The sequence below is a fragment of the Panthera onca genome, chromosome A3, assembly GCF_046562875.1.
Source record: "Panthera onca isolate mPanOnc1 chromosome A3, mPanOnc1 haplotype 2, whole genome shotgun sequence".
NCBI classification, from domain to species: Eukaryota; Metazoa; Chordata; class Mammalia; order Carnivora; family Felidae; genus Panthera; species Panthera onca.
Window position 1 is genome coordinate 11,767,984 of NC_138341.1, and position 27,689 is coordinate 11,795,672.

Genomic DNA, 27,689 nt, shown 5'->3' on the forward strand with positions numbered 1-27,689 from the left:
AAATAACAAAATTAAAGGAGAGAAATCACTGGAAGTAGAAAACGCCCAATTTTCAAGTAACCCTCAACGTAGGTGGCCAATACATGGAGAAGTGTCATATATGAAGAATGGGCGAGGGCTGTAGGAATGAGCTGTGCAGCAATGAGAGCAGCTCGAACCTGCCGAAAAGGAGAGGAGGAGGGAAGGAATGTCTACTGAGACCTCTTGGGCAAGGGTACTTCACATGCACGGTTTGAGGAGTTCTCGCAACACGCTAGAGTGAAAAGTTAGGCATATACTCATTTCACAGATGAGAAAAATAAGACTAAGTAAGTGAAGAGAGAAGAAAGGCTTCCTCATTGAATATTCCCCTTGCCCCATCTGGCTCAGAGCTGTCCGCCAGATGAACAGAAATGCTCACACAATGATTACATACATATTACAGATATTTAAGATAACTGCATGAGAGGAAGAAACGAAAAATCCAAAATAATCAAAATGGACAATTTTTCCTCTCTGAAACAGTGCCAAGATGTCTACATCCACCTAATACTCTACCATATAAGAGAAGAAATGGTTACTTACCTGTGGCCAGGATGGTAAATAGCTGTGTTGATTCCGTGAGGATAATGACTACTGAAGCTGAAACAGTGACTCTCTTGATAGCTCTGATTTGTTCCAACACTAAATTTAAGAAGGTAAATAAGAAATAAATACCAGTAAGGCACAGTGAGAGACCAAAAAATACCCACCGAAATGTCTACACTTAAAAGACAAACACCACCAGGGGCGCCTGGGTGGCTCAGTCGGTTGAGCGTCCAACTTCGGCTCAGGTCATGATCTCACAATTTGTGAGTTTAAGCCCCACGTCAGACTCTGTGCTGACAGCTCAGAGCCTGGAGCCTGCTTCGGATTTGGTGTCTCCCCCTCTCTCTGCCCCTTCCCCGCTCATGCTCTGTCTCTCTCTGTCTCTCAAAAATGCATAAACATTTAAAAAAAATTTTTTTAATAAAAAATAATAAATAAATAAATAAATAAATAAGACACCACCAAATACAGCTGAGGATGTAAAACAACCAGAACTCAGATACATTATTTGTGGGAATATGAGTGATACAAAAACTCTGGAAAAAGGTCTAGAAGTTTCTTACAAAAATAAACTATATCTACCCTATGACTCAACAGTTCTGCTCAAAGATAGTGACCAAAGAGAAATGACAATGTATATCCACAAATAGTTAAATAAGAATGGTCACAACAGCTTTATTCACTGTAGCCCAAAACCGGAAATCAGAATTCCATCAAAAGAAGAGCAAATACACAAATCGTGAATGTTACGGTCTGAACGTCTGTGGACACCCCTGCCCACCACGGATTGAATGCCTGCGTCCCCCGTAACATTCGTAAGTTAAAACTCTGACGCCAATATGATGGTATTTGGAAGTGGGGTGTTTGGGAATTAATTAGGTCATGAGGATAACACCCTCACGAAAGGAATCACTCTTCTTCCAAGAGGCCAGAGAGCTAGCTAGCTCTATTCCCACCACATGCAAAGAGCGGTCTGTAAGCCAAAAGACCACAGCCCAACCATGCTGGTACCTAGAATAGAATTCCACCCTCAGGAAGTGTCAGCAGTAAATTTCTGTTGTTGATAAGTCACCCAGTTATGGAACTCTGTTGTAACAAATCAAACTAAGACACATGAAATATTCATACAATGAAACACAATGTATTCTAATAAAATGGAATAAACGGATACATGAAAAAATGCAAATAAATCTCAAAATATGCTAAATGAAGGAAGCCTTAGACAGAAGGGTGCATATTATGAGTCCATTAATGTGAATTACCAGAACAGGAAAAACTCATCTAGAAGAAGAAAAAATAAAAAAACAGCAGTTGCTCTAAGGGTGGGTGTAAACGGATTCACTGGGCAAGAGCATGAGGGAACTTTCTAGCATGATGGTAATGTTCTGCATCTTAATGGAGGTTTGAATTGCACAAGCACATGCATTTATCATAATTCATTGGCTGGTACACTTAAGATCTGTGCATTTCATTTCATCTGCAAATTTTACTTCAAAAGAGAAAACTATAAGCAAATATTGAACTTTAATTAATGACATGATGTGGAGGTATTTAAGTATTAACTCTGAAATTAATTAACAAAGAACACTGATTAAATGGCTAAATAGAGGGATGGACAGAAATGTGATATAGCAAGTATAATAAAATCCTCATTCTAGAATTTAAGTGAATGTATATGAATATTCACTATACAATTGTTTCAACCTTCCTATTATATTTGCAATTTTTCACAGTAAAATGCTGAAAGAAAAAAAACAAAAGCTGACACTAAGCCAGAGAAATAAACATTATGTCAAACCGGAGTTCCCAAATAAAGTATATTTTTTACCTTACGAGGTAACTTTTAAGTTCTCCTCGGTAATTGATGACCAGGAGTTCTGCAGACCACTGTGCACTGGCTTTATATTCTAAAAATATCAACCCAGCAATGGCACAGCTCAAATCACCTGCTAAACTGGATGCCTGCAGAAAAGGAGTAAATTAAGTCACTAAAAAGATACCACACAGAAGTTAACATGTGTGCAATTGGAAGACGTCCCAGACATTGGCCCTGCCAGGTGCACATTAAGACAGCCCCAGAACTGATCTGTATACTAAAGAATCATGCAAATCAGAGTGCCTAGAACCAGACACACAACTCTAGACCTGCCCTCCCAATCAAAGGCTAGAAGCACACAATCCTCTTTGGATGAGAGATTCTCCTAGATTCGTGAATTTCTGTTCAGACTGTACTTCTATTGTGTGGATTGGGGGGGAGGGGGAGGGAGCAATGCCACAATTCAACTTCAAAGAACTCTAAGATACTTCAGATTCTGTGTCACCCTCTCTCTATGCCCCTCCCCCACTCATGCTGTGTCTCTCTCTGTCTCAGAAATAAACATTAAAAAAAAAAAATTTTTTTTAAAGAACTCTAAGATACAGAACTCAGATATCACCTTCCAAATGTTGATTTGCATTGCCTTCAGGAAACAATGCTTCAAGAAAAAAGCCTCACTTAATTCCCATTTGCCCCATCAACAACTAGAAGGAAAAGGCACTTAAAACACTCATTCAATGGCAACCTTTTTCCATTAACTAAATATCAGGCTATATTGCTAAGGATTTGAAGGCATGTGCACCCTAGGAAGCACACATAATAAAGTTTATCACCCTGAATGACTCCTCACTGTCTAGAACCACCAAGACTGTGACCACATGTGGCTGCTGAACACTCATACGTGGCTAGTCCTGAGATCGGCTACAAAAGTAAACATGAAATTTCAAAGCCTTGGTATCAAAGAAAGTATCTCGTTAATACTCTTTACATGGATTACATGCTGAAATAATATTTGTGATATACAGGATTAAATATTAAATAAATTTCACCTGTTTTCTTGTACTCTTAATGCAGCTACTAGAAGATTTAAAATCACACATGCGATCATATATAAAGTTCACATGACTTTTCTATCAGATAGTGCTTAGTCCAGGAAACAGGGATCCAAACTTCCTACTGTGATTCCCCAGGACTTCCATAATAGGAGCCTAACACATTTTTTCAAGTTTTTCCACTCATTATTTCTGAACAAAAACCATTCTCTATATCATAAGTTCTTATCCCCAGCTTCTCGTTAGAATCAGCTGAAAAACCTATAAACAGGGGCGCCTGGGTGGCTCAGTCGGTTGAGCGTCTGACTTCAGCTCAGGTCATGATCTCACTGTGAGTTCCACCATCAAGCTCTGTGCTGACAGCTCAGGGCCTGGAGCCTGCTTTGGATTCTGTGTCTCCCTCACCCACACCCTCCCCCGCTCACTCATGCTCTCAAAAATAAACATTAAAAAATGAAAAAAAAAAAACAAACCTATAAACAATATTAATTCCCAGAACCCACTCCCATCAATTAAATCAGAATTTCTACGGGTCGAGTCTAGAAAATCAAGTAATTTTTTGTTTTTCTTTTCTTTATAAAGCTTTCCAGGCAATTCTAAGATGCAGCCAGAGTTAGAAATGCTGTTGTACCTATCTCTGTATCTTGGGTCATTCAAGGAAGAAGGACACAAAGTGAAAAGTGCTGGGTCCCTGAAATTGTTTCACTTAGGAGCTGGATTGCCATGGCAACAGCCTGCCCCCCCCCACCCCCAATTCAATTTTAGTTTTCCAAACTGTAAAGCACAGATAATATCTGTCCAATCTACTCGAAGCATTCTTATGAACATTAAATGAGAATATATGTCAAACTCATTAATAAAGTAAAGAGCACTACACAAATACAAGTTATTACTACCAGTCATTTCTTCACTCTCCCTTTCAATTTCTATCCTTTTAGGATGACAGACGCAGCTCCTCTGAAAGCTGTTCCCTATTGCAGCAGCCCACTGACTGCTCTTCCCCCCCGGAACTTCTCAACAGCTTTCCATACCTCTGTTTAGCATTTACTTCCCACCATGGTTTTTTTTGGGGGGGGGGTTGTTGTTGTTGTTGTTAAGGTTTTTGGTTTTTTTTTTTTTAATGTACTTATTTTGAGAGAGAGATAACATGAGCAGGAGAGGGGCAGAGAGAAGGGAGACGGAGAAATCCCCAGCAGCCTTCACACCATCAGCACAGAGCCCAATGTGGGGCTTGAACCCCCGTCGAAACCAAGAGTCAGACACTCAACCGACTGAGCCACCGAGGCGCCCCACTTCCCACCATGTTTTGATGCCAATGGATTACCTCTGAACACCGCACTACAAGATACAAAGGAAAAATATTTCATGTACAGATATCTACCTACTAGATTCTGAATATCTTAAGTTCACAACTTACTCAGACTTACATTTCTATTTCCCCTCTTTCACATTCATTCAAGCACCTTCACATACTTGTTTGAATGCCTTTCGTGTAATGAGCTTCCGGTTACATACATACCGGGGTAATAACAAAGAGTTCGCTTCCCATGAGATCAAACACCCTCACGGTTCCCGTACTTTCAGCGTAGGCCAGCAGGGTACAATCGTAACTCCACGCTACACGTCTCCACTGGGGTTTTGGGTCTTTTGGAACTACAATGAAAGGAAAAGAAGTGGTTGTAACAATGTGTTACACAGATAGTTTAGCTGCAGTAACTATAAATGTAAATTATTCAACTCTATTACATCCTCTCCCAAGGATTTCTAATGCTTCAGTTCAATCGAAGAGAACAGTTCCCGGAAAGCCACGTCAAGTAAGAGTGGGACATCCGAACCAGAGCCAGCTCTGCCCCGCTTACTCCGGAAGGAAAGACGGTGACCCCAGTGGTCTGGTGAAGGCTGAGCATGCCCTGGTGTGGCAAAGGCCTGGGAACAGCGCACCTCAAAACACTCACAAAGTTAAAATGGATCAAAAGCAGAGAGAGTGGGCAGAAAATAATTCCAATCCAGTGAGTTCAGCATCTCTAACAGCAAAAAATGAAAATTTCACCTGAAATCTTCTAAATATACCAAATACAGATACCAAGGAAATACAACGCAGTATTCTGCAGAAGAAATATACACACGCATGTGTAATACACAGACACAGATATTAGGTAAGTCAAGTACTATCCTGGATCAGTCATGCAATTATAATATTTTAATAACCAATCTTAACAATCTAACACCTGTACTTTTTCTGTTCTGAATTTTTCAGTACAATAATGAAGAAAAAAGCTGTCGGCTACAAAAAAACAAACAAGAAAAGGGACAGTGAAACTCTCGACTCTGTTAGCTTTGTTTGAGGCTTTTGATGTTTTGTGGGCTTCAGTTGTCCCTCATTAGAATGCCGGCACTGAAGAGACAGGGCCACTGCCTTTTCCTTTACCAGCAGGGACTCCAGATGATTAGGGGACTGACAAGGTGACATCGCGAGTCAAGAGCAAAGAAAGCCCTGGACCTACGTGTCCTGCCTTCCCAAACAGTGAACACTTCACCACCATACACTCACCGCCTCTCGGTCAGAGTTTGGACAGGGCCTCAGGACGGCCTCAGAAAGGTTTCCGAGATGCACTGGCTCCTCTCTACTCCCCTAACAGAATCGCCCAGTTAAGGCTTCGCTGTCTCTTGCGGAGACGCTCACAACAGCCCCCCCCCCCCCCCAAGTGGTCTCCTCCCTTCCATTTTCTCCCCAATCCTTCCTCAATACTCTCCAAAGAGATCTTTCTAAGGGGAACAGATCCCATCCTGCAGCTGCATGGTTCTCCATTTCCAACAGAATGAAGTCCAAACTCCTCCACATGCACGAACGGCCCCATACAAATAGCCCCATCACAGCCTTCCAGTGTCCCCTCCTACCGCTACCACCTCCACATATCCGACGAGCCAACAACACAACTGGCAAAAAAGCAAACCACACACACTCGAGTCTCAGCCTTTTGTACACATTGCTACCTCTACCCAGAAGGTTCTTTTTTAATTTTTTTTTGAACATTCATTTATTTTTGAGACAGAGACAGAGAGTGAACAGGGGAGGGGCAGAGAGAGAGAGGGAGACGCAGAATCGGAAGCAGGCTCCAGGCTGCGAGCTGTCAGCACAGAGCCTGACGTGGGGCTTGAACTCACAGACCACGAGATCATGACCTGAGCTGAAGTCGACCGCTTAACCGACTGAGCCACCCAGGCGCTCCAGAATGTTCTTCCTTAGTACTCCTCAAATGGTTCTCTTTTGTTACAACCACCTGTGTTAAGGAGTGGTTACCTCCTCCTTCCTGGACATTCTCCCAAACTGACTGCTCTCCTCTCTGTGCCCCAGATATGCTGTACAAAACTCCCCCATAGCATTGATCGCATCGTATTATGTTGTTTCCATGACTGTTGCCCCCACCCGTTCTGAACTCCATGAAATCACAGACAGTGTCCTACTCAACACTGCCATCCTGGGACCTGGAACAGAAAGTGATTAGTTTCACTTTCTAATCTTCACTAGTAAGTGAAGACTACGTCTTTCAGAGAAGTCTGTATTAACAGGACAAGGTAACAGTAAGAGTTTAGCATCCTTCAAGGACTACCAATTAAACATGAATCACATAACTGAAGACTTCTTTCCACCTAAAAGAGATAACACAGAATTCAGACTTCCCTCTTATCTCTGTAATACCCATAATATATGTTCTTTATATGAGGAAAGTGTACCAGACATCAAGGAGTTTGTCTATTTGTCAACAGGTAAAAAACATACCAAAAAAAAAAAAAAAAAAAAAAAAATCCAAGCGGGCCTCTGAATACAGGAGGGTCTAGTGGATTTATTAAAGATAAACAAAATACTACATACACTCTAGAAAAGCAACTTTTTTAATGATAATAAAATGAAGAAAAATATCAGTTCTCTGTCTTTATAAAGCTAAAAAAAATCCAAACTTGGAAGTAAACACAGGCACAAAATGATAAACAACACAATACAAGACCCACATACACACAGATGCCACATAAGCACCAGCAAGAGGACACTTTAATGCCCTGAAAAATATTCATGTGCTCAAGAAACACAGCAATATTTTTCCATTATTACTGTTTTACCTGTGATAACCGGGTTTTTTCCTCTTATTTCATTTTGCTAGGATAAACAGATTTATGCACCACATTCTGTTTCTGTCTGAAATAGGTTCCATCTAAAGGGGATTTGTTTTTACTATTACTTTTAGTTATAGCCAGTAGCTCCAGAAAACTCTGCATGTGTTTTGACCCAGATAAAGATGTTTTCATTACAAAATAAGATTTCACATAACAATGTAAAAATAAAGGCTTTATCAACAGATTCTTCCAGCCGACTGTGTGGTTTTGGAGAGGAACAAACAGTCCAGATTTAAGTGTTAATGGGGTTGTCTGAAGGGTATTCAGAAAGGCTGCTGGTCAAGTTAACCAGCCATCTGACAACCTCCACATTCATGGTCAGACTGTTCATTCTTGCTCATATCTTGCACCGGCTGCAGCCCCTTCAACCTGCCTGGGTGCCAAGTTCTTTCCCACCTTACGCTTTTGTCTGTGCTGTTTTCTCAGCCTGGAACCCTTTCCCTAGGCCCTCTCTTGGCTCCTTTTCATCTTTCAGGTCTCACTTTATGTACCGCTTCCCCAGGATGCGTTCTCTGACCACCCTGGCTAAAGCAACCCAAGGCCCCATTATTCGCCACCGCCCACTGGTTTCCTTTCCTCCACATATCTGATCCCAAACGATTATGCACATGTTGGTCTACTTTTTATCATCTGTCTACTCACTTAAGCTATAAATTCCAAAATGCCTGGGCCCGGCTCCATCTTGTTCCGAACTGCCTCGCCGGGGCCTAGCACACTGGTGGTAGCAGTCAGCACTCAAGCGCCAACAGACCACACGCTAATCCAGGGCTCAGCCCCCGGATTAGAGACACAGGACAAGATTACGAGGTAAGGAACACTGGGTTCTCTTCTCAGCGCTGCCATAAAACCAAGGGGTGTGAGCTTGGGGAGAGCACCAAGGTGCCGCTTGGTCATTTGCAAAATGAAGGGTTGAATGAACAATCTCCCCCGGACTCGCTCTGACTGCTAAATCGAGAACCAGTGAGCAAAAGCAAACTAGTGGGGCTACGAAGACTTGGAGTCTCGAATGTTTGAAGTAAGCACTGGCAAAGACACGAGAAAAATCTTATAATCCTAGAATGAGAAAGGTCTAACCATGACGAGAAACTCTGAAATCATACTAGGAAAAGAAAAGAAAAAAAAAAAAAAGGGCAAATGTAGTCACAAGAGAAAAAAAAAAAAAAAAACACACCACCACAACAAATTTCAAAGGAAATCAATTGGGTGACAATATCTGTAACATATGTGACAAAGTATTAACATTCATACTATCAAGCCAATAAGAACAAGTAAGCTAAGGGTAATATAGGCAAAAGGGTATGATCTAACAATGCACAAAAAAATAAAAATAGCCACTTAACATATGCTCTAATAACTAAAAAAAATGTAAATTGAAAATGAGATACTAATTTATCCTTTGCCAGTGAACCTAACAAATACTTCTTAAATAGGTAACATACGGTGCTGACAGCGGAGCAAAAAAACTGCTTCCATCATACCTTTTTCATAGTTGTATATATAGGTGGAACCTTCTGGAAAGAATTACAGCAGTAGCTATTTGAGTACTACACCCAGACACAAACAGGATGTCTTTCCAGCGCTGGTGAAGAGGGATGGGGGAGAAGATGGGTAAGAAAAAGAGGAAGGAAACAAGCCCCTGTAAGCAACGTAAATTTCTATCAAGAGGAGAACAGATGAATAAAATGTGGTTCACATTCTTACAGGGGAAGACTGTGGCTATGCTGAAAAGACTGAAATGCATCTGTACACACTGATTAGGAAAGACATCGATACAGTCAGAGGGAGAGCAAGCTGGGAACAAAGTCCACAATAGGATCGCGACTTGTTAATGACAAAGTCAATCCATCTATGTACAGGTTTACAGAAGCAGAGATTTTATATTAAATCAGTAATATAAGTCCCCATGAGAGATGCAAATGGAAAAGAAAACTTTACGTTCTCTGCCTCTGCATTGTTTGAATTTGTTACGTGTATGTACTGCTTTTGTAATAAAATAAACAGGGTAACTAGTTTCAGACTAGATCTCCCACTGGGGCGCCTGGGTGGCGCAGTCGGTTAAGCGTCCGACTTCAGCCAGGTCACGATGTCGAGCTCTGTGAGTTCGAGCCCCGCGTCAGGCTCTGGGCTGATGGCTCGGAGCCTGGAGCCTGTTTCCGATTCTGTGTCTCCCTCTCTCTCTGCCCCTCTCCCGTTCATGCTCTGTCTCTCTCTGTCCCAAAAATAAATTAAAAAAAAAAGTTAAAAGAAAAATATGTCAAAGACCCGTTTCAGACATTATCTACAGGCAGTGCAAGACTGTGACCCGAGGGAGAGGCTGCTTTCAGCCGGTAGGCACCTTCTAGACCGCCTTGTGTGAAGAGAGACCTCCAGCTGCACGTGCAAATCTCAAGGAACTGAGCAGATACAGAATGGACTCACAGAGCTACACTGGAGCTACAGAGCTGAATACCACCTGCAAGGCAGCTTTCCAGAGGGAAGTGAGGGAGGCAGAGAAGGAAACTGAAAAATGTGCAGAGATGAGCCCTGGGTCTTTGGCGCCACACACACACACACACACACACACACACACACACATTCCACAGGGCCACACCGCCAAGGAGAAGGGGACTGACTATCGGCAAAAGCGACTTCCAGAGGTAGGAGAGGATTTGGAAATGTTTGAGTTCCACCTCATCAGAGTGGAGAGACGTTCATGAACACTCGGAGCTTTCATAAGACATCCCAGAAAGACTCCACCATAAAGTAGGACTAACCTAACCCCAAAATAAAAGCTACTCTAAACCTATGTTAGAAGACTTAAAAAAAAAAAAAAAAGCCTTAAAAAATTAAGCTGATTAACTACTTCCCAGAGCAAACCTCAATACTCTAGTAGGGATGATAACAAGGCTCGCTAGCTCAGCTCCATAATGTTGAGCATACAATCTAAAGTGCAGGAAAATATACATAATCATGGGAAAACTCAGCCAATAGAAACACGCCCAGAAATGCTACAAACTGAGGAATGAGCAGACAAGGACTTCAAAACAGCTATTATAGCATATTTGGGAATTCAAAGAAAAACATAAACATAGGCAGTATATAGAGAATGTCAACAGAAATGTGATGGAAGCTATAAAATATCGAGATATCGAGCCAGGTTCTAGAAATACAAAAACACAAAAGACGGTGTCTGGGCCTGGGCTGTCATGGGGCCCACCAGGCCACCAGTGCACTGAGGGGACCTCAGCTCCTCACAACAGGCGAACTACTGCTTGGTACCAGAAGCTCTGGTTTACGGGATCTCAAAATCAGAAATAGGAGAGAAATCTCTTAACATAGTACAGCTCTAAAAAAAAAAAAAAAAAAAAAAAAAAAAAAAAAAAAATCTAATTCCTTGTGGTATTATTTAGGTCACTATTCAAGACAGGAAGAGAAGACTAGTATTTATGGCCTGGCAAACAGAGCCAAAACAAGTTGCAACCCACATTTAAAACATTCTCAAATGGCATCTATTTTATAAAGCGATAATTGAAAAATATCAAAGTGGAACCAAACAGTTCCTATTTTAGTTTGCAGACTCTGCAATATGTAGTTTCAAAAATGCATTAATAACAATCTGGCTCCTTTTCTCCAGGCAGACACAGGAAATCTCATTTGGCATATGAGAGTTATTCCTATAAAGAAGAGTCAGATAATAAGCAAATGATCATTACCTCAAATTATATGAAATGGAAAGAAGCCATTAATGCAGCATTAAGGTCATAAATTCATACATTTGGAAGCCAACAAAATAAAACATTAGTTCGCAAAGCATTATTATCCCATCCATGCTGCCACATTAACTGTATGCACTAAAACCTCTAACAAATATTATAATTTGTGTGAAATACAGAGGGATAAGCTTCCTATTTTCATGTTAACTTGTAGATCTTTCAGTTTACGTACTGGTTAAGAGTGGATGTCTAATGTCACAGCTCAAAAGGACCCTGCATGTCTGAATCACTCCAACATGCCGAACATGCTTCTCAGCAGCTCACCACGGGCCCCCCAAGCCCTCACCCAACAGAAGCACAGCACTGGGAAAAACATAATTGAATATCTATCCCTAAATTATCCTTCTGGGAACATCTTGATCCTTACGCATTATTTAAGCCAGGTCTGGTCTACTTTAATAAGCGCTGGTGAAGACTACTGAGACTAAATTCAGAAAATGCTAGTACCCCAAACTTTAGAAATGCACACACACCACTCTCCTTCTATTATTCTCAACAGGTTACTAAGCAAACAGGACCTCTTATCTACCCTTATTGTTTGCGGCATGTATACACATTTGTGTGCAGTAAGAATAAAAGCATGGTGGGGGCAGGGGACACCTGGATGGCTCAGTCAATTAGGCTTCCGACTGACTATTCTGGCTCAGGTCACAATCCCAGGGTTGTGAGATCAAGCCCCATGTCAGGCATAGAGCTCGCATAAGAATCTCTCTCCCTCTTCCTCTGCCCCCCACCCCCCACTCACTCAGTCTCACTTTCTCTTTCTCTCTCCCTCCTTCCCTCTCTCTACATACAAATTATAAATCTATATATCTATATATATATATAGATATATATATATATATACATACATACAGTCACGAACTTCTAAAACTCACAGGAAATAGACAAATATACTTGGTTCACACACAAACTTACAAACATTATTGTAATAGTTCTCAAGTGTCATTACCTATTTGATAGGGTCAAAAACTGTGTGCCTATTATGGTGTTAGACACCATGCTTGGCACCAGGAACAAAAAAAAAGCTGAATAAGATGGGAGCCCTGCCTTCAAAGAATTTACAGTCTAACCGGGAAACAGATAAGCATAGCAACAACTAAGGGGAAAAAAGCAGATTAGCCTATGTATGGTGATACATGTTCAAACAAGTCCAAGGAAAACATTAAGAAAGATGCACAAATGAGGAGGAAGCAGGCAGGGAGGGAGGTTTCCCAAAAGAGCTGATGCCTGAACTGAAATATGCAAGACTCGTTAATTAAATATAAAAGTGAGAGTTTCTAGGCAAAAGGAACTATCTGTACCAAGGCGTGAAGAGCACGGGGCGGGGGGCTAGAAAAGCACAAGAGGCTCTGTGCTAGAACACGGGATGTATGGCAGGGAGATCTTAAGGGACACACAGACTGAAAGGTCCTGATTAGGTCCTCCTAGTTCCCTCTGCCTTTTCCTCCTGCTCCTGCAGAAAGAAACACGCCCCATGGCTACTCTTCTACGCATCCTTCAGGCTGATTTCCAGAGTCACTTTTTCTTAACAATCCTGTCACACAGCCCCGGTTAAACGCTCACTCTGCTCTGTATTTTTCCTTCATCAGATTTGTCACAGTTTGTACTTCTATTTTGAGTGTCTATATACCTCATGAGGTAGGGGACAGTGACTTTTTGCTCACAATCATATCCCTAGTACCCCGCAAAATGGTTCATGTACATAAAGGATAGTAATTGGTGTTGAATACATCACCAGAAGAATGAGTAAATTCCAACACTTGACTTATACGTTTTTTTGCATTGAATTCAAAATAAAAGACTAGAGGTGCCTGGCTGGTTCAGTCAGTACAGCATGTGACTCTTGGATCTCGAGGTCATGATTTCAAGACCCACACTGAATGTAGAGATTAAGATTTTTAAAAAGTCAAAAAAAAAAAAAAACAAAAAACAAAGATTAGGGACACAAATACTTTATCCCAAAACTGGCACAGACTTTTATTTTAAAAACAGCTTCAATTTCAAATCTCTTCAAAATGGTCCAAAATGGACTAAGCAAAACATTTTAAGACAGTAAGAGAAATCAGTTAAGATGTTTTAAAAGTATTTAATAAAGTCACAACAATCTTTGTTAATATTTAACATCTATTCTGACTTTTAAGAAATACTGTTAACTGTTGCAACTTTGAAACTTCCATTTTGTAAGTATTTTGGAAACTCTTACCTTGACATTTCCCAATAATGGATGTAAAATCATCTTTTGCGGACCTGCAAAATATGTGTAAAATTAAGCCAATAGTTTCACCATCACAACATATTTTGTCGCACTATGAAACCCCACAAAAATGATACAAGAGACTTGTCCGCACAACACCAAACCAGTCCTTCTCTCAGACATGGATTTGTGCTCAAACAAGTCCCTTTCATTGGCGACATTTTCTCCCAACCTTATTTCACCAGAAATGGAGCTATACCTAGAATACGGCAATACAAGAATGAGATTAAGCATGGTCTTTTAATACAATAGAGACATTGGCCCCCTCCCCAAACATTCTGATTCAGCAAATACGGAATGGGATCCAAGAAACAACGTTTTTTTAAAGCTCCACAGATTGATTTTGGTCACGAGCCATGGTCTGTATCATATTACAAAGTTTAAATCACTTAAGAAAAAAGATCAGGGCACCTGGCTGGCTCAGTCGGGTAAGCATCTGATTTCTGATTTCGGCTCAGGTCATGATTTCATGGTTCGAGCTCCACATCAGGCTCTGTGCTGGCAGTGCAGCTTCGGATCCTCTGTCTCCCTCTCTCTCTGCCCCTCCCCCGCTCTCTCTCAAAAATAAACATTTTAAGAGGAAAAAAAAAGGTCTTGCTTTTAATAAATCAAATAGCTTTAATAAGTGACCATATTTGTTACCAGTGACCTATTTAAAATCTGTGATCTTGAAATATATGCCTAAGTAGTTTAATTATTATATGTTCAAAAATGAAAAGTTGGTAAACCATCTAGAAAATAATTTCATAACAATTATCTAAAACCTTAACGTCTACGGTCATTTGATCCATTGCCTCAATTTCTATAATGAAGTTATCTCTAGGAAATAATTACAGATACACACAGATCTCAAGGAAATTCATGGAGCCTAATTTATGAAAGAGAAAAATGTACCCAGTATAAGATTAGATTTTGCCAACTGCACTCAATGAAATATTATGCAATTACTGTATGTGACATGGAAAGATGCTTATAATTTTCAAAACTTATCAAGAGAAGACATATCAAATAGAATGCAGAGTATTGTTAGACTAAGTATTACCCACACATACACACACACACACACAGAAAAATTCCAAAGAACATACAACATTTGGCTGAACTGTAATTTGTAGTTCTTCTTTCTTGAATACTTAACTATTTTCTAATATTGGTAAAGTGACTAAGCATTACTTTTAAAACAAATTTTAAACACTAATATTTTTAGCTGTTTATTAAGATACTGTATTATGACAAAAGCCAATTATAAATATGTTAATAAACTTCCTCAAGAAATTGACTATTCAGCCTCCGCACGGAAGACAGAAGAACATGGTCTTTGAAGTGAAGCTGACCTGATTTCAGCTCTATCTGGGTAACCTGGACAAAATATTTAATAGGAGTTTCATCTTCCTCTCAACAAAATGGGATGGGTAATATCACCTTCATTGCTTAGGGAAGGATTAAAGAAGACATTATGCATAAATTAGCACAAACTAGACCTAAGTCAGTGTTCATTTCTTTCATCCTTAATACAGATCATCACAAATAATAATTGCTCTTTCGCTGAGAAAGGTGAAGGAGAGAGACATAAATTTGGTTTTGTCAAAACTTCGCAAATGTATTCACTTAAGCAAATTTGGGGGCGGGTGCCTTTTTTAGAAGAGTCCCTTATTTTAATGCTTTTTACTGGGTTCTGTGATGGTTCCTTATTCCCATATTTATAACAGCCCATAATCATAAGAAATTGTTACTTCGCTATTTAGGAAAAAAGGAAACACACGTTAGCCACATAATACCTACTTACTGCCAAATTACAGATTAAAGTAGCAATTCACAACAAGTCACTTTTCATCCACGTGAGCCCCGCACACAAGCAGGTTAGGTGTGCCAGATAAGAGCAAGTGACTGGGGCTACCTGCCGCTCACCACACACACACACACACAGCGGCCCTAGTCCGATCTTACAAAAGGCAGGGCTCTCTCTAAACTAAAACTAACATGTGTTTCAGCTTTCCATCTTTCTCCCTGCCATTTGCTATTTATGACTGCTTCCAAGTAACGAATAAGGACCCCAGACACTAGAGTTATCACTCATAGTCTAATACAATCAACAGTATTTCCCGAACGCCAGCGGCCTACTCCTATCACGACGGCGCCACTCTTGCATCGGACGTGTTCTTCACACCGGAGTACAAAATACACGTGGAAGAGCAAGAACAAAGGTCTTAAGTATTCAGGTTCGGCCACCGTTCACAGGGTTTACTTTGAGGATCTATCCCACCCCTTTTTCTTTAATGATGACTCCACATCTTCGCTCAGACTCTCCTTTCAGGTCCCTACAAACTGTGTGTGTCTGTTAATTCAGCAGAAGGAAAAGACTGCCAAGGCTGAGCAGTCAGCGGACTATACCCGGTGAGGCACTCCCCGCGTCTGCTGCCTCTGTCCCACTCGCAAACACCTTACTTATTCAGCAAACATCAACAAAGCACCGATTATGTTCAAGGAAATATCCAGTGCTCGGGAAAACAGACAGGGCCTGCTTCCAAGACACACAGTGGCCTCGCAGACACCAGAGCCCATTCACACTGAATTTTGAGGAAAGGACAACCCTGGGGTTGTGCAAAGCAGCGGTGCTAACTAGACCAGGGGAAACCCACGTGTAAAAATACAAGCATACGTGGCTAAACAACGTGACCAAAAGGTAGTATACATTCCTGGATAAGAGCAGGAAGACCAAAGCTGGGACAGCAGACTTCAAATCCTCAAGAAAGAAATTTAACCATTTGTGTCAGCTTCCTCATTTCTAAAATGGAGAAAAATAGCAAAAGCTACCTCACGGGGCTTCTGCAAGGATGAAATGAATTAACACCTGTGAAGTACTTGCAAGGGTGCCCAACGTCATTGGTGTTATCTTATCACAAAGTACAGTACTGTGTTGATTATTTCCGGAGCGTAAAGGGGAGGATCCATAGGGAGTATGTTCCTGAAAGGCTTCCTGGTGGAATTCGTGCTCTACCACGTAAGAGTCCCCAGATACACTAATGTGACCAAAAGCTTTTGCAAATTACAGACCAGATGACCAAGACTTCGATGAGCATCACTTCAGCTGCCTGGAAATCCTCCCTCAGCCCCTCATCTCGATCACCACCTATGTGAATGAATTCCTAGAGCTGGATGTATGTACAAGTTTTATAAATATTTTACACTCTACCAATCCAGTAGCAAATCCTTTTATAAAAACAAATGATTTTTTTATTCCTTTCTTCAAAAATGTTATCACCGAGTTCTAGAGACCCCCGGTCAAACTCCTCTTCACTGGCCCAAATATCAATCCCATCCCCACACGCACATTCTGACCCTAACACCTAAAATCATTCCACGGATGTTCTCATTTCACGGGAGAAAGATGGAGGTTTTGACAACTAACCGCTGTTTTTGTACAGTCACACCACAAGTACACATCTCAGACAGATTTCACGTCACTACAGCACACGGAGAGCAAGTGCGAACCCATTTCTACCAGCAGTGCCAAGTTCAAAACTGTGCCAGCTTGACGCTCACTGATGCTGTGAAAAGAAGAAGGGTCTGTTTTTTAAAGCCATGCCAAATTAAACAATGCAGTTTTTTTTTAATGTTTCTTTCTGGGGGGGGAGGGAGGGAGGTGGCGAGAGGGGGAGGGGAAGGGAGAGAGAGGGAGGGGAGGGGGAGGGGAGGGGAGAGGGGAGGGGGAGAGGGGAGGGGGAGAGGGGAGGGGGAGAGGGGAGGGGGAGAGGGGAGGGGGAGAGGGGAGGGGGAGAGGGGAGGGGGAGAGGGGAGGGGGAGAGGGGAGGGGGAGAGGGGAGGGGGAGAGGGGAGGGGGAGAGGGGAGGGGGAGAGGGGAGGGGGAGAGGGGAGGGGGAGAGGGGAGGGGGAGAGGGGAGGGGGAGAGGGGAGGGGGAGAGGGGAGGGGGAGAGGGGAGGGGGAGAGGGGAGGGGGAGAGGGGAGGGGGAGAGGGGAGGGGGAGAGTGCACGCACACGCGCAAGCAGGGGAGGGGGAGAGAGAGAGACAGACAGACAGAATCTGAAGTGGGCTGCAGGCCCTGAACTGTCAGCACAGAGCCCCACGTGGGGCTTGAACCCACAAACCATGAGATCATGACCTGAGCCGAGGTCTGGTGCTTAACCGACTGAGCCACCCAGGCGCCCCAAACAATGTAGTTTTGAAAGCCTGTCATTAGTGCCAATCCTCTCCATCCTGAGGATTTCAAGAGGGATCACAAAACAAAGCCTCCCCATCTGAAGTCAATGCCCCAATGGGGGCAAGCCCTCTGTCCACTCCCCAAAAAGGTGAGGGGTCCAGTTCTGTTTGAATAACTGGAAAAAGAAAGAAACTGCACAACAAGCTAGCACCAGGGTGGGAACAACTGAATGCACGTTATACTATGTTTAATCAAAAATAATGAAGTATCGGTAAAAAGTTTTGACCGATATCCTAAAATTTTGATCTCCTTACTTATTTTTTGAAAACCAAGAGTCAGGCCTTGCCTGCAGAAAGAAGTAGCCTCGAATTTTAGAAGTGCAACACATTTAGTCTGCTAGTGCTAATTTCCAAAAAAAAAAAAAAAAAAAAAATTAACTAGTTTTCCTGAGTTACTTTCTGTTGTTGCTACTTCTTTCACAACTGATATATTACTTAAAAATAAAGTACGTGAAAAGCTCAGCTTAGAGAAGACTTTCAGATGTGTACGTAATACCGACGAATGTCTCAAAAGGACAGAGACTATCACTGATCTCAAGTAATACGTACTCTTCGTCTTGCAGACTCACGTTCCACGTACAGCTTTAGGCCAACAGAGCAAGGCGGCCCCTACTTTTTCAATACCTTCTTGAGCATCTGTCTTGGTGGACTTAGCAGTGACCAGTCAACCAAGAGTGACTCCCAGAGTTCTAAAGATGTGCCTGGTCTACTGAAAAAGTACAACTGCCCAGGGCAGAAGAGAGGGATCTGGGGAAGTAGACCATGTGACTCTAACAAAGCATCCTTTGTCCTGTAATTGGCAGAAGTTGCCATTTGACACCAACCCACAAAATTATGGGAGTTAAGAGCAAAAGCCCTTTAAATAAGCCCTTCAAAAAACTTAGTTCCCATAAATGAAGGAAAATTTTCTCAAGGGAAAATTCTGAATAGGAGTAATATTAACAATTACCTGATCTCCACACACTGATCTTGAACAGCAGCCAAAATTTTTCCATTGCTTTCATAGAGAGGGGAAAAAAAAAAAAAAAAAAAGTTACGTGAATATTTGTAGCTGTCTTCAAAGATGAAGTTATTCTAAGAAGTTAAAAATTATTTTTTATCTTTTTCACACCTTCAATTATCCAACTTTTGACCTCAAAATTAAACGAGCATAAAAGGTACCAAAGTGCAAAGTGATTCAATACAGTGGAATTCATTGAAGAGACACAAATAATATGTAACAAATAATATGTAAAAGGAATTTATATACAATAAAAAAAAGCAAGAATGCAAGACAAAGGGACCCCAATATCCATAACGAAACTGAAGTGCTAACCCCACTAAAGAAAACTGTATCAATTTTTAATACCTTACCTTGCAAGTACCAAATGCCAATGTATCTGTTTATTAACCAAGCGAACCAGTCCATCAGGGAGCAAAAAAGGCACAGGGCTGAAACAACACATTAACTAACTTAAAATCTAATCAGAAAAAATACATGTAAGTAGATAAATGTTATAAAAAGCATACAGATCTATATAACGAGAGGATTTTTTTTTCCATTAAAATATAAAATTCGAATATGGGCAAACCTAAAACCCAAAGTTACTAATTGCTTATCTGAAACTTCTGACCAGATACATAACTCTTTTTCCAGAAAAACATGGTGGTATATTCAAAAGTATAAATGTTACAAGCTTTCTAAGGAAAGGTTATGGAGGATGCCAGTAACATAGCAGAGGTGAGCTTGTAAGAAACCCTTCCTTCTATGCTTGCCTAGAAATTCTGACTCAACGGTAACAAATTTCGTAAGAAAGAAAGAGAAATCTCCAAGCACTAGAAATGAAAAAGGAACTTAAAGTTAGAATTGGCTACAGGTATGAAATCAGGAGGGAACACCTGGGACAGAAAATGAGCCGCGGGGCACAGGGAGAACAGGAGTTGGAAGGGAGACTCCTGCGAAGGCCAGCACCCATCAGAGACTGCACTGAGTGACGGAAGAGCCTGAGCCTACCCAGGGCCCCGGGGGAGGGGGGGAGGGTGTTCTAGAAGCTCATCTCAGTCTAGAATTTGGTCTGTGGGGGCATGGGAATGAACTCCCCTGTGAAAAAACAAAACCCCAAGCCTTTACTACATGCAAGATCAGACCGCAATGTCAAATTCACTCAAGTGGTGCAAGAGTAGCTAAGCGGAAACTCATACTAACATCATTCACAAAAGACAGGAGGGAAGGATCCACCGTGGGTGCGTGAGCAGATACAACAAAGCAAGAGTGACACAGGAGGAAATCAAGACAATAGGTGGAAAAGAAGAATAAAGAAAACAAGCTAGTGAAAGAAAAAAAACAAAAAGAATAAAACAAAAATTGTGTAAAATAAAAAACAAAAAAAGTAGGCTAAAAAGATAATTAAAATATATCGGTGGGCGCCTGGGTGGCTCAGTCTTTAAGCATCTGACTTCTGCTCAGGTCATGATGTCACGGTTTGTGAGTTCAAATCCCACATGGGATGAGCTCAAGCCACTTCTCTCTCGCTCTCCTCATTCTCTCCCTCTCTGCCCCTCACTCACTTGCGCCTTCTCTCAAAAAAAATTTTTAAAAAACAAAATGACAATACTTGTTTTAGATAAATAAATAAAGTATGTCAGTAATGGGGCTCCTGGTGGCTTAGAACCCACTTGGGATCCTCTCTCTACCTGTCTCTCTGTCCCTCCCCCACTCGCACACACTCTCTCGCTCTCTCTCAAAATAAATAAACTTTAAAACCAGTTAAAAAAATATATATACATATATATCAGTACTATATGTTCAGTGTACTTGCATTCATTTCTAAAACACAAAATATTTAATACCATGGTAGTTACAGAAATACCATAACAAAGATAGGAAACACGCATGTGAGTGATAGCATCAACAGATGGAAGAGAAGAAAATCCATCCTCCCAAGGGAAGGGGGGGGGGGAGGGGGGGCACCTCAAGTTGTAACATTTTGCACAAAGAGAGAGAAGGCGATCTGGAGCAAACAACTGCCTAAATCACACATAGGCATATGTGCCTACACAAGTAGATAATATAATAAACCTGTTATAACTTACAGTATCTATAATTCTGTTTGTAATATTTCATACTTAAAAGAGAAAAAAAAAACTTTAAAAGAAAAAGCCACTTGAAACAAATATTGGCCCCAAAACCTTTAGTTTTAATTACCATAAAATGAAAGAGCAAAAACTGAACTTTTTTCAGTTAACTTCACGTTATTTATGAAAATAACAAAACATATCCTCCAGAAGATTAGATAATCACTTCAAGGTGCACTGGCCTATACTGGATATTTTCTGCCCACACTTCCCAAAGATGTTCAGGACTAGCAAGCTAGATCACCCAGTGAGCTCAGGAAAAAATAGCCTACTTCTTAACTCCTCTCCCATCCTTGCCCCTCCCTCCACTCTCATCTCTTTACCCTATCATACTCCACACCCCCTAAAAAACAAGATTAAATTTACACACACACACACAAAGCATAAAAACATCAGAGCTAATCCTAGAGAAGAGCTAAAGGTCTCTTTATCTCTGGAGCGTTTAAGATTAAATGTCCTTAAGGAAAAAAAAAAAAATCTGTGTTAAATAAATCTATAAAACAATCCCTATATACCTATCCAAGAGCAGAACTGTATCATTTGTCAGAATGATCATTTGTTTCTTTTAAGGCTGAAAACTTGCACCATTCCTAAAACATCCTTAACACTAAAAAGAACGAAAAAGTCCCCAAGAACAGAAACATAAAGGACCCCCTGCCCCCCCATGCACAGCAACTGAATACTGATCACAAGAGTTGTTGATCCAGTAAAAAGCAAAATTGTTCTTAAAAAGATCCCCAAGCTACAGACACATCATGTGGGCATTCAAGATAAGGCTGAGAATACTCAGAGAAGCAGAAGTCATCCTGAGATATTCTTAATAAGGACTAAGGAACAAAAATTACCCTAAGTCAACTGAGCTACCTTGTCACTGTATCAAATGTTTGAGAAGGTCTATTTTATTCACCGGAACGTCAGCATCTGTATCACAATCTGGGATTCAATTCTGAAAACTCAAATCATAAATAAGATAATATTTGTATTTGACATTCATACTATTCTCTGAAGCGACACTCACCTGTACCAGATGTATTGGCGTAAAAATAATAAACGATCTGTAATAAAAATAGCAAAACCAAATGTGAATCAGCTATTCTTTAGGAATCACTTTCACAATAGCTTCATCGACAATAAACCTAAAACATACTGCTGAGTCATTACAAAATATGTAGAACAAAATTCTTAAAATAAGGGAATATAATCTAATACGCACTGTAACTTTTATAAGATCATGTACTTTTTTATATTAAGGCCCAAGTTTTTGTTCCTCAAAACTTTGAAGGATTTTCTAACAGTATAAAAAAGTAAAGGTGGTCTGAGATGTAAATTTCACCTAACAGGCTTTAATAAAACCATACAGTAGAAGTCACAGTAACCACCCTTTAAAACCAAAATATTTGTACAAAAATTAAGATACTATTATATTTTGTAGCAAAGATTTTAAAAAATAATACCTAAAATGCAGAAGTCAAGCAGACACAGATCTCTAACACACTGAAAATAAAGGGACACCTCACTTAAGTCGAGTCAGGAGGCCAGAAGGAAGAGCAGTACCACTTGACATTAACTACAAGAAGAAGCATCAGACCTCAACAGAAGAGTCATCAACAAGAAAATATCCTGTTACAGGCCCCAACAAGGAAGAGAGGTACTGTCACATCGCCAATAAGAAATCGACTACCTCTGCAATTCGGGCAATGAGAAACCATCATCACCCAGAACGCTTTTCTCCAATGGCTTTTTAGTTCAAAACAACTTCTCACAACTTCTTCCTCCTCCAGAAAATAACGTTCCCCTCCTCTGTTGAACTTGGCTGTAGTTTTGCTGTAACTTGCATGCCCTGAATTGCAATTCTGTTATTCCTGAATAAACCCATTTTTACTGGTAAAATAACTGACAGTTTTATTTTTAAGGTTAACTATCCTATTGACAAATAATGTTTTATATGATCCTATCATTTTTTTTTTTTTAATATATGAAATTTACTGTCAAATTGGTTTCCATACAACACCCAGTGCTCATCCCAAAAGGTGCCCTCCTCAATACCCATCACCTGCCCTCCCCTCCCTCCCATCCCCCATCAACCCTCAGTTTGTTCTCAGTTTTTAACAGTCTCTTATGCTTTGGCTCTCTCCCACTCTAACCTCTTTTTTTTTTTTTTTTTTCCTTCCCCTCCCCCATGGGTTTCTGTTATGTTTCTCAGGATCCACATAAGAGTGAAACCATATGGTATCTGTCTTTCTCTGTATGGCTTATTTCACTTAGCATCACACTCTCCAGTTCCATCCATGTTGCTACAAAAGGCCATATTTCATTTTTTCTCATTGCCACGTAGTATTCCATTGTGTATATAAACCACAATTTCTTTATCCATTCATCAGTTGATGGTATCAAAATGTGTATGTGTGGCAGCACCTGAGTCGCTCGGTCAGTTGAGCGTCCGACTCTGGATTTCGGCTCAGGTCATGATCTCACAGTTTGTGAGATCGAGCCCCACATCAGGCTCTGTGCAGACACTGTGGAATCTGCTTGGGCTTCCCTCTCTCTCGCTCTGTCTCTCTCTCTCTCTCTCTCTCTCTCTGTCTCTCCACTGCTTACACACACCCCCTTTCTCAAAATAAATAAGCATTAAAAAAATTAAAAAAAAAATAAAACGTGTATGTGTGTGTGAACATGTAGATGTGTATCAATGAAAAAAGATCTGAAGGGCAACAGGTTTTCTCTGGGTGGTAAAATGAGAAATTGTTCATTCAAGTTTGTGGTTTTCCATATTCTCTAAATTTCTCTAAATGAATTTTATCACCTGGGTATATTTTCCAAATTTTCAAAATTTCAAAACATTAGTCACAATGAAAACTGAAAATGCTAGCGCTTGTATCAGAAAATAATCTTTATCAGGAGATAAAATAGTTAATTTCAAGTACTCGACTCCTTTGAAACTGAATCTTCTCTGTGTAAGTAGCTCAAATTCACCAGCGTTATGAGGATGAGCTTTGGAGGCAGAAAGACATGCAGTCAAATTCCAAATGAATAATCCTGGGCAAGTTTCCTCATCTAAAAACACGAAGTCATAACAGTACCTACCTTGCTGGTGTGGTAAAGGACTGTATCAATAAATGTACATAAAGTCCCCATAGCACCAGCTTAGAAACAAGTGCTGAAGACTTGCTCTGATACCGTGAGCTCGTATGTATACATAAACTCTGTCAGCAGTTACATGAATGCTCTGGTTGATAAAATATTTAATCTGAAGAACTCTGGCCAGATGTAGCAGAAATATCGTGTAAACCACTTAAAACAGCTGGTCATTGTCTTTTCACTTTCAATGTCTAGACTCTCTGGGACCCATACTGGATTTGATTTTCTTCATTTCTTCTAGAATACATTCATAAGGGTTAAAGTTAAGCCATATTTTAGCTCTCAACTGCATTAAAAATGTGTGTATGCACACATATATCGGCATATACACCTATATACCCATATATCATACGTAATTAATATGCATACATATAAAAAATTAAATTCAGGTAACATGTATGCTATTCACTTTTATCAGGCTTTCCGTTATAAGTCTAAAGAACATTTTTAAAACTCCTAAAGTTTCAAAAACAATAAAGTTACAAATGAAATGGGAAAAAAATCATCTGCTCTTATCATTATATAGAGAAAAATAAATAAGCTACATTACCTCTAATTGCTTTGGTGATGATAAAGTATGCACCATGTTTTCGGTTGCCTCTAGACTGCAATTGGAAAGAAAAATGTATTACGTTTGAGAATTTTCTTGTGATACTGACACAACATGTAAAATTATATTCTTTTGCTAATGCTCAGTACAGGGTACAGCTACCAGTATTTAAAAACTACTATTCAGAGACAAAAGAAGGAAAAGCAGGACTGAAAACAGTGGGAGCAAAACTGAGCACAGTGGAGTTATAGGCATTTGTCAGCACAAACTTTGCTAGGGAATACAAAGATTCAAGATGGAAAGTCAAATACCAAACATCACGTAATTAATTTCTCTTTAACATTTATACATTTTTGAAAGACAGAGACAGAGCATGAGTTGGGGAAGGGCAGAGAGCGAGGGAAACACAGAATCTGAAGCAGGCTCCAGGCTCTGACTCGTCAGCACAGAGCCCGATGAAGGGCTCAAACTCAGACTGCAAGATCATGACCTGAGCTGAAGTCGGACCTTTAACCAACTGAGCCACCCAAGTGCCCCTCAAACACCAAACATCAAAACACCAGCCCAAGACCATACTAGTTGCCAGTCCAGCACGGGCTATTTGGGTGGGTTACAGTGGCCTAAGTTTTGCTTGGAAAAGTGGTCATACGGATTAATAAACTCGTATCTTGGAGGCAAGCTTATTATTTGTTGCAGGCCCACAGAGGAAATCCCACTAACACACGGATATACAATTGCTGTGTTAAATAGTTCCTTAAGTATAGACTAAACCGAGTAGGGTAAACAATAGCAGAAGCAACAAATAATGAATAAAACGCACTCATGTACTGTTAAGGAAGGAGCAGTAAGGGCAGACAGATAGGTCTTAAAAGCACAGAAAAATGATTCCATTCCACAAACATGAACCGATTATCCGCTTTGCAGTTAAGACACAATTTGGTCCCGGGGAGGGTTATAAAGATGAATCAGATGCAATTGCCCTTCCAAGAGCTTGAATTTAGACAGCTGAAATCAATAGAACCAAAAAAAAAAAAAAAAAAGTGCTCAGAGGTTTCAATGGAAGCTGATACTGTGCTTCTTTTTTTAATCAATTTAAAATGTTAAGCATTCTGAAACATTCCTGTAATTAACCAGTGGGTGCCACACAGTGAAAACCAGTATTTGTTCAACCAATAGCAGCAGCAACAACACCCTAGCTGCAGGACCTACAATATTCACTTTGTTCAAGACAAACATCAACTAAGTAAATACTGTACTCGAAAAACAGTAGTATGTATGCAGATCTCTGCCAGCCTAAAAAATACATTATTCAAGACAAGCAGAAACTGCAAGGGGGAAGGAGGTTAAAGAAAAACTACAAACTTTATAAGAAAATGAGTAGTTTCTCTAGTAAAGAAACACCCAGGAAAGATGTGAAAAAAGAATTCATATGGTCGGACTGCCTGATTTTAATAAAAGTCCTTTTGGCCCTTGCTGCATCCTCTGAGTCGAAAACAATGACTGGCACAAGTTAGGCACTCAAAAAATGTGTTGAATAAATGTGGGTTCCTGGCCCCTACTATTCACCTTGCGCTGAGAGGCCCCTCTCTAAGGAATGACTGCAGACCCTAAGGTCCAATGCAGGTTACCAACCTCTAGAACCTCTTCTTTAGCAGGAAACCTAACTGCGGATCAGCACCTCCTCACTTTTCCCTCTGGCAGCATTCTGTTCACACCACCAGCACAGCGCAATTACGCTAAGTGATGAAAAATGTTTACTGGACTGGCCCCAGTCTAGACTGCAGGCACCACAAAAGTTATTCACCTTCCTACGCCCAGCGCCCAACACAGTATTTGGGACATGGACGGACATACAAGCACACTAAATGCTTCTTTACTGAAGTACACAAGAATGGGCGCAATTCAGCCCCAAGGAGGAGTAAAGGTTTCAGTGGCGGCCCTCCAGCTGCTGAGATGACTGTAGGGTCCTGGAAAGTTCTCCCGCTGCAGATGAGGCTCAGCCCTGGTCAGCTCTTGCCTCGCCTTCCTGAAAGGACCACCCAGAGTCCAGACAGCAGAAGGACCCTGGAGTCCCAACGCTGTGCCTCCCCTCCAAATACAATGAAACTGAGACCCAGAGCCCGAGGTTCTATCCCGACAACAGAATTGGGAGCCCAGGAGGGATCTCAGGTACCCCTGCTTTAGCGGAACCAGACCCCAGCTAGCCCGCGGTGCCGTTGCCAAGGCGACGGTACAAGCGGCGGAACCTTGCTCCCCCTCCCACCCGGCTCCACTCCCCTACGTGGCTCCAGTTTACGTGGCTCTGCCCGGACAGCGTCCGCGCCATGCTGGCCGCAGCTCTGGAGGGGCCTGGTTCACCTGCACTTCTGTCTCCGAGGGCCACTCGGTGTTGACCAACAAGTCATAGAGAATCGTCTCCTCCTCAGCCTCCGCGGTGCCTGGATTCACCGCCGGCGCTGACTCGGAGGCCGCCATGTTCGCGGGGCAACTGAGCCACCGGGCCAGGGCCACTACGGCATCCCGCCAAGGACAAGCTTCCTGCACCGCGGCTGCTTAAGACTCCCTGGGAGGGGTGGAGTTAGCTGGGCGTGGAGCTGGGCGTGGAAAGGAAGTGCTAGATTAACCCTTTAATGAATAGGAAGAACGGTGACTTTGGCTTGTCTGGAGTACGATTTAGGTCCTGGGCCCGGTGCACTGCTTCTTTATTAATCTGCGTCAGATGCGCCAAGTCTGAGCCCCTCGTATCCAGCCAGCTTCTATAAAACAAAAATGGTGAAAGTATCTTCCTAAGATGCTAACATTCATTTGTGTATTTGTTGGCAAATGCATAGAAAGAGTGCAAACTGTTTTTTTTTTAATAAACACCAAAAATGATGCAACTCGGTAGATACTAAGCCAATGATTGCTGTCAGACGAATAATGCTATAGGAGCTCAGAAAAGGCAACAAAGTTCAGAGAGTCTGGAGCGGCTTCCCGGAGGAAGTGGAGCTTGTCCTGGGTCTTTAATATTAGGCAGAATTAAGAAGGTTTGGGGAGAGCGTCTCAAGCAA

The 27,689-nt window shown here is 41.2% G+C and overlaps 1 protein-coding gene across 2 annotated transcripts in view; it reads right to left on the reverse strand.

Moving 5' to 3' along the window:
• NBAS (NBAS subunit of NRZ tethering complex) overlaps positions 1 to 27,185 on the reverse strand; it is a 329,610-nt gene extending 302,425 nt beyond the window's left edge. Inside the window, exons 1-9 of one of the 2 annotated variants that reach the window (XM_078444965.2) lie at positions 26,998 to 27,185; positions 24,640 to 24,694; positions 21,970 to 22,006; positions 19,191 to 19,268; positions 18,787 to 18,834; positions 13,567 to 13,610; positions 4,955 to 5,088; positions 2,396 to 2,529; positions 565 to 663 (exon numbers count right to left, since the gene is read on the reverse strand). In XM_078444965.2, the coding sequence (XP_078301091.2) occupies positions 565 to 663; positions 2,396 to 2,529; positions 4,955 to 5,088; positions 13,567 to 13,610; positions 18,787 to 18,834; positions 19,191 to 19,268; positions 21,970 to 22,006; positions 24,640 to 24,694; positions 26,998 to 27,114 (746 nt within the window). In that variant the 5' untranslated portion in view covers positions 27,115 to 27,185. The remainder of the gene's footprint in view (positions 1 to 564; positions 664 to 2,395; positions 2,530 to 4,954; positions 5,089 to 13,566; positions 13,611 to 18,786; positions 18,835 to 19,190; positions 19,269 to 21,969; positions 22,007 to 24,639; positions 24,695 to 26,997) is intronic. The other variant, XM_078444964.2, reaches the window with a different exon arrangement.
• Between the last annotated feature and the right edge of the window lie 504 nt (positions 27,186 to 27,689).